The sequence below is a fragment of the Nerophis lumbriciformis genome, linkage group LG09 (assembly GCF_033978685.3).
Source record: "Nerophis lumbriciformis linkage group LG09, RoL_Nlum_v2.1, whole genome shotgun sequence".
Taxonomy (NCBI): domain Eukaryota; kingdom Metazoa; phylum Chordata; class Actinopteri; order Syngnathiformes; family Syngnathidae; genus Nerophis; species Nerophis lumbriciformis.
This window is the reverse complement of record NC_084556.2, coordinates 20,366,584-20,378,920: the sequence shown is the minus strand read 5'-3', so window position 1 is coordinate 20,378,920 and position 12,337 is coordinate 20,366,584. Positions and strand designations below refer to the sequence as shown.

General features: G+C 37.5%; 1 protein-coding gene across 6 annotated transcripts in view; it reads right to left on the bottom strand.

Moving 5' to 3' along the window:
• Window positions 1-603: 603 nt before the first annotated feature.
• Window positions 604-12,337, bottom strand: part of ltbp3 (latent transforming growth factor beta binding protein 3) — an 86,687-nt gene continuing 74,953 nt past the window's right edge. For 5 of the 6 annotated variants that reach the window (XM_061962327.2, XM_061962325.2, XM_061962329.2 and 2 more), the window contains 7 exons: window positions 12,190-12,327; window positions 11,962-12,102; window positions 6,453-6,581; window positions 5,091-5,252; window positions 4,925-5,014; window positions 4,722-4,850; window positions 604-1,385 (listed from right to left, as the gene is read on the bottom strand). In XM_061962327.2, the coding sequence (XP_061818311.1) occupies window positions 1,234-1,385; window positions 4,722-4,850; window positions 4,925-5,014; window positions 5,091-5,252; window positions 6,453-6,581; window positions 11,962-12,102; window positions 12,190-12,327 (941 nt within the window). In that variant the 3' untranslated portion in view covers window positions 604-1,233. The remainder of the gene's footprint in view (window positions 1,386-4,721; window positions 4,851-4,924; window positions 5,015-5,090; window positions 5,253-6,452; window positions 6,582-11,961; window positions 12,103-12,189; window positions 12,328-12,337) is intronic. The other variant, XM_061962330.2, reaches the window with a different exon arrangement.

The window sequence follows — 12,337 nt, the reverse complement described above, 5'->3', positions numbered from 1 at the left end:
CTGCAACCTGAAACAATCAATCTGGCAGACATATATGATCATTACTTCAAGTTCTGTGTGAAAATAACACAAGTCCGGATGAAGATGCTACCCAAACACATTCTACACAATATGAAATTGCCTCCAGTCTTCTGTGGGTGACATCAGCAGGCAATTTTACAAGTAGACATCATTTTAGGTCCAGAACTAAAAAACAAGAGTCAATGTTGTCAACCTTAGAGGGGCCCTTTAATCACAGGGTTGCGGTGGATTATTTGTGATTAATCATGACTAAATATCATTATTTTTTAAATCTATATTTATGGTTTTTTTGCAAGAGCAAAATGACTATATAGATAGATTAATAATGATGGTCAATCTACATTAACACGTTAATTTTGACAGCCCAAGTTATTTCAAGATTCTCCAAACTATAATTTTTTTTTTTAAGGAAAATCCATCTTTTAAACTTGGTACTTAAAAAAGAGGCAGACTATGTTGAAGTCTCATAAGATTGATGAAAAAGTTGCCAGCACAATGCAGGTTTAATAAATATATCAGTGATCTAAATGCCCAAGCAAATCCTCAAATCTAAACACAAACTGTACAAAGTAAATACACAAACAGGTTGAAATGTTTTTTATTATTAAAATTCTTATCCTAACAAGTTGTCAAAATGGTCTGATGCAGCAAAACATTCTTGGCGTACCAAAGTCGGCTACAGTTGGCAAACATTCCCATTCATTGCTAAGTGCATGGTCTTTTTTTCCCCTAGGTGCACATGTCAAATTATACACAAACTTCAGGTCTCTCATATTTTACATAAACAAAAAAAATGGACAGCAACTCTCAATCCACAAACTGTACAATAACACAAAATCAACAATCTGCGTTCGAATAATACAATTCAAAAGAGGGCAATTTAGACTTAAATATAATGAATGTGGACGAAGATTTAAAGAAGCGTTTGGCCTCCTTACAATGTACAAATCTCAAATGGGCTAAGCAAAAATGAGCAAGTTTGAAATAATTACTTACAAAAACATATAATTTACATTTATCAATAAACAAAAAGTAAAATAAGGCACAGGGGAGGAGCTTACATCTTGTTTGCTATGACATGGCTCCTCCCAAGTTGACTGTGGGTACACAGTTCTGTGTTGTCATTTCAAAGACAGGCGTATGTACAGCATGTGCACAGTGCTTGAGTGTGTGTTGCATACAAATGGATAAATAAGAGCAACGTGCCAAGGGTTATTGGGTTCTGCGGCGGACACATATGTTTGGCCTGCGCGTGGCCACAAAGCCTTGTTTGCAGTAGCACTTGTATGAGCCCACCGTGTTCACACAGCGAGCGTTCTTGCATGGATTCATGCGAATTCCTTGTTCTGTACACTCGTCAACGTCTGGAGGGGAGAAAACACCGAAACAAACATTGAAGCTCTGTTGTAATTAAATGAAATGTTTCAAAGCATGATTGACATTTAGAGCGACCGATGTTGGCATAGAAGGTGAGACAACTGACCAAGTAATGGAATGTTTGCGATATGTTTGAACAAAAGACAGCTACCATGACCACCCCCAAACTGTGAACCATCACTGTAGACACTTTTCACCTTTGATCACTAAAGACACTTTAACTGCTGCTGTGACCAAATGTCACCTCCATATTTATACTGTTGACTGTCAATCGGAATGTGCAATAATGTTATGTTACTTACTGTGCCTTGTATATACATTTTTATTTTTATTTTTTATTTTTAGCTAAGTACCGTGTGACTTGTTGAAGGGTGGACTAGCAAAGTAAGATTTTCATTGTACGGCAAACTGTCTGTTTAACTGTGCATATGACAATAAACAATCTTGAATCTTGAATCTTGAATGAAATCACTACTGCTGCACGTTGTGACTGATATCGACTGACCAACATTTGCATAAAAAGTGACATAATATGACTGACCACACAATGGTGCTGCATATATGACTAATAAATACACTGACCAATAGACACATTACAATAACATTACATGACTGAACAAATCACAGGTGTTGCTATAGGTAAGGAATGACATAAAGACCGACTGATGTTCGCAAAATAAAATAGATCAGGGGTGTCAAACTCGTTTTCATTGAGGGCCACATCGCAATTACTTACTACTTCCACCAGACCGTGACGACAATGCGATATGAAGTATAAACGATAAAATATTGAATATGAGTATGTGATATTGTTGCTGTTGTTGTTGTTGTTGTGTTTGCTGTTGTTGTTTTTGTCTCTCTGTCTAATCCCCCTCTTGTCCCCACAATTTCCCCCTCTGTCTTCCTTTTTTTTTCTCTTTCTATCCCCTCCTGCTCCGGCCTGGCTGCACCAAATGATAATATAAATACATTTAATAAAGTCAAATACAAATAAGGCAACAAGAGAAGTATCCTACACTTCTCTTTTGTAAAGTAAATCTGAACAGCCGATATGGGCATCTACATCAACTATATGATTTGCCTGAGAAGCTGGACAGGACAAAAAAAAAAGAAAAAAAAAAAGAATATGAGTATGTGAAAGTTCGAATTTATCTGATGACTTCTTTAAAGTTTTGTAATCAATCAGAAATATCAAGCAGCTAAAATGCTCCAAACATGGGGAAGTGGGGAGAGAGTGTTTTGCATATATTACCCATCATGCACGTTAATGGATTTACCGTATATATATATATATATATCTATATATATATATATATATATATATATATATATATATATATATATATATATATATATATATGTGCGTAATTTTTAATCATATATACGTGTTTTATGATGTCCACAAAGTCCAATAAGCAGGATGTGTGTTATGTGTGACCGTGTGTTGACTTTATTTGTTGGTTATAGCTCATTTATACCATGAGTGGGGAAAGTTGTTTGGATTGGGTCATACAGTTTATATTGATGGAAGTTCTTGAAAACAAACTTCTGGTAATTAACTAGTGATTCCATCGACGTCGACATGAGTGCTGCCAAAACTTCCCAATTCAAACTAACTTGCAGAGGAAACAATTTTAGCTAAAATACACCGCGGGCCATGAAGACTTTGGCGGGTCGCACTTGGCCTGCGGGCCGTAGTTTGATAGAGCGACCGATGTTTGCATAGAAAGGGAAGCAATATGACTGACCAATCATTGGTACTGCATGCATCTGTGTACTTTCTAAGTACAAAACCCAAAACCGGCACGTTGTGTAAATCGTAAATAAAAACAGAATACAATGATTTGCAAATCCTTTTCAACTTATATTCAATTGAATAGACTGCAAAGACAAGATACTTAACGTTCGAACTGGTAAACTTTTGTTATTTTTTGCAAATATTAGCTCATTGGGAATTTGATGCGTGCAACATGTTTCAAAAAAGCTGGCACAAGTGGCAAAAAAGACTGAGAAAGTTGAGGAATGCTCATTAAACACTTATTTGGAACATCCCACAGGTGAACAGGCTAATTGGGAACAGGTCGGTGCCATTATTGGGCGAAAAAGTAGCTTCCATGAAATGCTCAGTCATTCACAAACAAGGATGGGGCGAGGGTCACCACTTTGTGAACAAACGCGTGAGCAAATTGTCGAACAGTTTAAGAACAACATTTCTCAACCAGCTATTGCAAAGAATTTAGGGATTTCACCATCTACAGTCCGTAATATCATCAAAAGGTTCAGAGAATCTGGAGAAATCACTGCACGACAAGGCCGAAAACCAACATTGAATGCCTGTGCCCTTGGGTCCCTCAGGCGGTACTGCATCAAAAACCGACATCAGTGTGTAAAGGATATCACCACATGGGCTCAGGAACACTTCAGAAAACCACTGTCAGTAACTACAGTTTGTCGCTACATCTGTAAGTGCAAGTTAAAATTGTACTATGCAAAGCGAAAGCCATTTATCAACAACACCCAGAAAAGCCGCCGGCTTCGCTGAGTCCGTGCTCATCTAAGATGGACTGATGCAAAATGGAAAAGTGTTCTGTAGTCTGATGAGTACACATTTCAAATTGTTTTTCAAAACTGTGGATGTCGTGTCCTCCGGAACAAAGAGGAAAAGAACCATCACGACTGCTATAGTCGCAAAGTTCAAAAGCCAGCATCTGTGATGATATGGGGGTGTATTAGTGCCCAAGGCATGGGTAACTTACACATCTGTGAAGGCACCATTAATGCTGAAAGGTACATACAGGTTTTGGAGCAACATATGTTGCCATCCAAGCAACATCTTTTTCATGGACGCCCCTGCTTATTTCAGCAAGACAATGCAAAGTCACATTCTGCACGTGTTACAACAGCGTGGCTTCAAGGTAAAAGAGTGCAGGTACTAGACTGGCCTGCCTGTAGTCCAGACCTGTCTCCCACTGAAAATGTGTGGCGCATTATGAAGCGTAAAATACGACAACGGAGACCCCAGACTTTTGAACAACTTAAGCTGTACATCAAGCAAGAATGGGAAAGACATCCCCACCTGAAGAGCATCAAAAACTTTTTTGCAATGTATTGCTGCCATTAAATTCTAAGTTAATGATTATTTGCAAAAAATAAGTTTCTCAGTTCGAACATTAAATATCTTGTCTTTGCAGTCTATCCAATTGAATATAAGTTGAAAAGGATTTGCAAATCATTGTATTCTGTTTTTATTTACGATTTACACAACGTGCCAACTTCACTGGTTTTGGGTTTTGTATAAATGTAAGACAATAACAAATACAGACCTATACAGCGGGTGTGGGAGTGGTCCAACCTGAATCCTTGGTTACATTCACACATGGTGCTCAGATAGGAGCGCACGCAGTGACCGTTTGTACAGCTGCATTCGTCTGAGTCCTCCTCTGAACTGTCACCTATGAGAGATCGTTTTAACAAGGTGAGACAGAGAGGAGAAAAAAAGACATGGGTGGCGAGTGTATGCTTCAACCTGGATTATAATTAGCAAAAGCTGCCAGGAAATCTTGCTCTCCATCAGACTCTGTCTCCAGGTGCATCTCACACAAATGGTTGAACATCTCTGCTTGGAAAAAGCGGTCGTCTTTAGGGAAACCGCCGGCAGAAGCAAAGTTGATTATTAATGCAGGGTCGCTCACCTGAATTTCTCGGTGGACAGGTGTTACACTCGGGCCCCCAGCCGCGGCCGTAGTGGCAGCAGCACTCGGAGTAGGTCACCAACATGACGCTTCTGGGCTCGGTGCAGATCAAGCCCTCGTCCACCTGCAAAAAACACACATCCTTGTAGGCTGCCGTGCGATCTGGTGAAAACAAGGAGAAAAAGAGGAAACAGTGGTTCAATCAGAACTGTATCCTGGAAAAGAAAGAGAAAAATATAATAGAAACATTTTCATTATTGCATCTGCCATTTCCTAATGTGTTAACATTATGCATTTTACTTAAAATGACTTTTAATCGCAACAACTTACATACTGTCACGTGCATCTTCATATAGACAGTCTTTGACCTTTCAATAAGACAATAGCTGAACTAATTGATCACCATAACTGCATATACACTCATTGGACACTTCATTAGGCACACTATTCACTCAAATAATGCCTTTACAAAAATAACAATGTTCAGGTTTGAAGGGTATTGCTTTAATAGTAGTTTATTATTGTGTACACAACACACTTCAAATATTGCAGCTTCAGCACATTTTTTATTATTATAATAATTATTTTTATTATTTTTTGTATATTTAATTTTTTTAAAGCATATTGTACAATTTATGGGCCTAAATTAAGAATAAATTAAATTAAGAAGGAAGTAAAATGTCTAAATAAACAAAAAATATCGATACTACATTATTATAGGCCACGAGAGGAGACCAAACCAATCAGTGCACGTTGTTCAGTATCGTGGCCACTGATTGGCTCAGCCTCAGGAAGCATTACTAGATTAGATTAAAAGAGTGTGAAGGTAACTAAACTGTGTTATTTCATGTCTAAAGGGCTCTCCTAATGTTGAAAAACTGATTAAAAGGTTGTAGACAGTTTTTTTTATGCTTCAGGTTATGAAAATATTAGATTCCAATTAACATAAAAGAGGGACGAATGTACTGTTACCATTTATAAAGTCCTCTAATCTTGCATATAAAAAAAATTGAATGAGTGCCAGTGACGACCGTATTTTTCGGACTATAAGTCGCCGGTTTTTTTCATAGTTTGGCCGGGCTCCAGCGTGACTTATATATGTTTTTTTCCTTCTTTATTATGCATTTTCGGCAGGTGCGACTTATACTCCGGTGCGACTTATACTCCGAAAAATACGGTATATAACACAACTAAATATGATCTCTTACTTGCTCAATAAGAAGGTATTTACCAGTCCAGATAAATTAAGCAAATCACGAATCTCACAAAGCCATCAAAATTGGGAGGAAATGGAACACAATTGGAAAAGAAGCACCAGGTGTCTATGGGGACTTGAAACGGGCGGATGCTGAATTTACCCACCGTCATAGACGCACTGTTTCAGCTCCGCACTGAAGGTGCGAGGAGGGTCACAAAAACAGTGAAAGGAGCCGGGCGTGTTCTCACACCTCCCATTCCTACAGTAGGAGGGATCCTGGCACTCATTCACATCTGTAAAGGGCACCACAGACACTGGTTACAGTACGAACATCTGTTTGGGGCCCGCTCTTATTGGCAGGTGCTGATTCAGTAAAATCAACAAAAGCTTTTATGAAACATTCCTTGGACACTTCATTAGGTTCATTTCATATCATATCAATCCATTCACCTAAAACTTTGCAAAGGCATGATGTGTTTTTTAAAGTCACTTCTTTTATTGGATTTGATTTGGTTGTGCTTGTGTGTCTAATTAAGTGTCCAGGGAGTGAATGTCCACCCCCTGCCTGCGTATATACGCCATGCAAGTCATGCCCTGATTCTTGATTAGAAGACAGTTGCAACAACAATAAACAATAATACCATGAAGATTGTGTAAGGTTTGGAAAGCAACAGCATGCCCCAAACATAGAAATAGTGTGTGAGCGCGCAGCCAATAAAACAGGGGTACTCCTTTAGCAGCACTTTGTCATCACCAACATGTCAGTCATTACTGAATGATAGTCAATTCACACTTTCCAGGTGTTCATGGAAAGCAGCACCACATTAAGATCAGTCACAGCTGGAATGTATTGTCATGAAGGCTTTTGGGTTATATGGCAGCGGACTCAAAATTAAACAAGTTATAACCACAAAGCCTCACTTTCACAACTGTAAGTTTGAACTTTACAACTTATGCTCAGCTTTAGTCCACTTTCATTGTGCTAGACCACAAGTGTCAAACATAATGGACATAATGTGCATCAATACAGCACTTCATTTTTCTTATTAAATGTACTAAATTACTAAGTAAAATGATTGTACTTCCGTATTTTCCTAATTTGTTGCAGTGTATGCCACTTTTTCTCCCTGAGTTCTTCTTTCGTAAATTAAATTTTAGATTTTAGACTTCATCTGGAATAAAAAGACTCACAGATTCCGTAAACAATATTTACAAAAACCCAAATCGTCGGGAGGATAAGCACTACCAAACTTTAGGTTTTACTACTCAGCCACCAACATTAGAAGTCTTAAATATTGGCTGCAGTATGAAGCATTTCATCCCCCTCCGTTATGGCTGGTTATGATGGCTAACTCAACTAAAGCCGTATCTCTTAGGGAAGTGGTTCTCAAATGGGGGTATGCGTACCCCTGGGGGTACTTGAAGGTATGCCAAGGGGTATGTGAGATTTTTTTTAAATATTCTAAAAATAGCAACAATTCAAAAATATATAAATATAAATAAAAACCTATATTTTTTTCCAAATAGTTCAAGAAAGACCACTACAAATGAGCAATATTTTGCACTGTTATACAATTTAATAAATCAGAAACTGATGACATAGTGCTGTATTTTACTTCGTAATCTCTTTTTTTCAACCAAAAATGCTTTGCTCTGATTAGGGGGTACTTGAATTAAAAAAAAATTCACAGGGGGTACATCACTGAAAAAAGATTGAGAACCACTGTCTTAGGGCTCTGGTTCACTCTCCCAGCCACTCTTCTACTTCTGCTTTTATGAAAAACCCAATCATAAAAACCTCATTCAGAACTTGGGTCAGTTCAAGCTCTATTTTGGTTTACAGACAATTTGTAGTCTTGCACCCATCACTGCTAACCATGCTTTCCCTCCCTCTCTTGTCGATAGTGCCTTTTTAAGATTGTCAAGTCTGAGGATCAACAGCATTAAAGATGTATACATTGACAACATTTTTGCCTCTTTCCAGCAACTTTGTGATACATTTTCACTCTCTAAACAACACTTTTTTTTAGATATTTACAGATGCGCAGTTTTGTTCGTAATACTTTTCCCAAGTTCCCAAACTGCCTGACTGACACAGTTGCAGATGTTTTTTGACACCACATCTGACTTTAAAAGGATCAATTACACGTATTTACAATAACATTTTTGTCTCTGAATTCCATTAGGTCACTTTGAGAGGGTGACGAAGGAGTGACCCTATGTGAGGAGAACTGAATATAGATTTTAAGTAGAGTTCATGAGTCTTTTTGTGCTAGACACAACTTTATTCAATGCAAGCTAATACATCGTAGCTATTATACCAAGGTCAGGTCAGTATGACGGAATATCGGTATTATGTGATCAGTGTCAACAGCCTCCAACTAAGTTAATACATATGTTTTGGCTTTGCCCCTCCCTGTGCAATTTTTGGACTGAAATGTTTAATACTCCGAGTGTACTATTTGGGTAACATCTCAGTCATCTGCCCTTTATTGGAAGGCAACAGCGCCTCCATGCCAAACCTGCTGGATAAAAGATGTTCTGTATTTTCTGGATTAAGCTGACATTAAATGGTTGTTCTGTGAAGTTTCAGGAAATATTGGGTGGTTTCTTAAAATATGTAAAAGAGACTGATCTCAAATTTAAGCTTAATTGAAAAGTAATTGAAAGGCAGATCATTGATGAGCCTTTTGTCTGCTTTTGTGTATTGTTGCACAATGTTGGAGACATTCAGGTGTGCAGTTGTCTGTCAATATTTGCCTGTACTTATTTGACAGATGCATGTGGTTTTTTCTTCTAGTTTATTATTTTTATTATATTTTGTATGTCTTTTTTGGGTTACTTGTTTGGGGGAGAAAAAAAGAACATTTGACATGTGTTTAATTGTAATTCTGGACTGTATATGTCGATCAATCAATCAATCAATGTTTATTTATATAACCCTAAATCACATGTCTCAAAGGGCTGCACAAGCCACAACGACATCCTCGGTACAGAGTCCACATAAGGGCAAGGAAAAAAAAAAAAAGTCAAATATCTGATAAACAAATGTATTCATTCTTTTAATTTTGACAGAAAAATTACATATACTGCATGTAATTGCATATCTTTTAAATGTTATAATAATACTGTTGTATATTCCAAAACATGCTTTTGTTAAAATAAAAACTGAAAAAAATAAAAACACCCTTGATCTAAAAGTTATAATTATCTGATAATGCAAACATTATATTTTCAAAAAATGTTTTGTTATCAAAAGATAAATGCCAAATGCCTAGATTAGGGGTGTCCCGATTCAACTTTTTCACTTCCGATACAATACTGATTTTGGCCGATATTAATCTGATATAATTTCAGCCGGAATCATTTTGTAGTGTAGAAAGTTAGAATAGGTTTTATCAAGTAAAATCAGTCAAACAGTGAACAACGGTAGGCATGAAATACATTAACCTATTTATCATAAACCTTATGACAGGCTTAAGCTGTCTTTAAGTTAAGGTTCAGTGGTAATTGTTTTTTTGGCAACACATGGTGGCCACAATAATTCATTAAATGAAGCTCATGATGGAGTAAGTTGAATGATGCAAACACATTTGTTAATGGATACTTTCAAATACACTTCTGCCTTGGAGACATATGTGTAAATATTATACAGGTAGAATTATTTGAAACTTGTTTGTATTGACGCCAATATTTTTTGAATTAATGACAGTTATTCCGTATGTTAAGCTTGTGTGCTATTGCAGTGGCCCCCAACCACCGGTCTGTGATGCAATTGCTACCGGGCTGCACAGAAACAATAATTAATTTATAAACTACCGCATTTTCTCCGACTTAACTTTCGCCTGTCCCACCAATAAGCTTGTTAATAGATGTATATTACAACTCCTTTGTTATAGTACATGGGATAATACACATTAATGGACATATAAAATGTTAATGTGCCAAATTGTAGACTAATTTTTTGCTGGTTTTATCTGCCACATGTAGAAAGCCCGTCCGTGAAAATAATGCATACATTAAACCGGTCCTGAGTAGAAAAAAGTTGGGGAACCTGTGCTATAGTACGATTAGCTGTTGTGTAGCTGCTAGTTCCTATAGCCTACCATTTTTACCTTTTGTAAATGATTGATTAAAATACAAGAAAAGACCAATCTTTTTATTGATATTGGACCAATATCAATATCAGACCGGGGCACACCTAACCTAAACATCTGCTTGTCACCTCTACTTAAGGCTATCCATTAGTAAAGAATATGATAAATATAATGTGATTATTTATTTACATTCATACACAGTATATTCAATGTTACAAGCAGCCCTAAGGGCGGCCATAACTGTGACATGGCCCTCAATCAATAATAGTTTGACACCTCTGTTAGAGGAAGGCACTTTGTAGCAACACAAAGTATGACGTGACAGCAATGCAACGTCACACAACAAAATATTTCAGCTAAAGAATTTGACAACCGAGCAATTGTTTTATTCGGCCATGTCAGGTTCCGGATTTATTGTGGATGTACCAGCCAGGAGCAACTCTGCCAAACCAGATGGTGTTGTTGTCTTTCTAATATGTATTTTCTATTTATTATAAAGCTGCTACTTTAAATTAATGTGGAAGAAAAAAATCCTTATACAGTGTAACCTCAGTGTTTGTACACAACACTTTTAGTAAAATATTTTTTTTGCCAAAAGCTTGCCCCGATTATTGTTATCATACAGTGAAACATTGCACCAAAAAAAACAGTCTGTTACAACTTATGCTCAGCCTTCCATGGAATCGAGTGCCTAAACAAAGAATCCCATGCAGGGGTCTGTAACAAATATCAAGTACACAGAACAACATAGCAGCAACAGAACCAATGTTGTAATACAACTAAGGAGCAAATTGTTATCCCGCATTAACACTGCTGTTAAGGTTATTGTAAACACGAGTACAGCAAATGTAACATGCACAAGTATCACACCAACACTGGACACCAACATTGTGTCCTGTGGTGCTGGACTAAATGCAGCTACTGCCATCAAGTGGAGTTCATTAAAAAACAACTTTGAGAGGTTGCCTACAGCCGCAGTTGTTTATTTTTAGAATTAGCGATATACTGTAGATGACTCTACAGTTAATTGAGTAGAGGCTTTAACATTTATGATAACTCCATTGGTGGACTTTAAAGCTGCAGCACCTTTTAGGGATGTTTTCTAATTAATTGTGAATATTGTTATTTACTGTAAAGGGAGAAAGTAGCTGAGACCAACACAGGCAGGAAGAATGCAAAATGACAATGTAAGGTGTACTATTAAGTATACTCCTTATACCAGAATGAAGAAATAACAATATTGGGGATAGAAATGCATGCTATTTTAACCATCACATGTACAAGCAGGACATGGCTAAATTCTTTATTTAGTTTACTTGACTATAAACTCTCATGTAAGGGACAGATAAAGCAGTGTAAATGTGGCACATTGACTGAAGCGATTGTCAAGGGTATATAGTACCTGTTCTTAACGTTTTTTACACATATTTCTTACCTCTTGCAGTGATTTTGAAGAATGCACCACACCAGAAAGCCAATACTGTATTATGTGATTTATATGTTTTGCGGTATTTAGGAGACAGATCTCTTTCTAACCACTGAGATGACGGTTTCTAAAATGAAGTTCTGGACTCACCGGCCTGCTCCTCGGGAGTCACACATCTGTTCCGATCAATGGCGAGGGTCAGTGGCGGGGAACAGATGCAGTAGTAAGACCCCGGTGTGTCCACACAGAGACCGTTCTTACAATTGGCAGGGTCTTCACACTCATTCACATCTGCACAATAAAGATATTATAAAATAAACATTGCGGATTCGGGTAGATGAATGACTATAAGGTGCGAAAAGATTCTAGCTCACTCACCAACGACTGCTGCTAGCACACATTTCTTCTTGTTAGAGTCTGGGGTCCAGGGTTGCTTACAGTTGCAGTAGAAGGATCCTTCAGTGTTGATGCAACGACCATTTGTGCATAGAGACTCGTCGTGGCATTCGTTCACATCTGAGGCAGA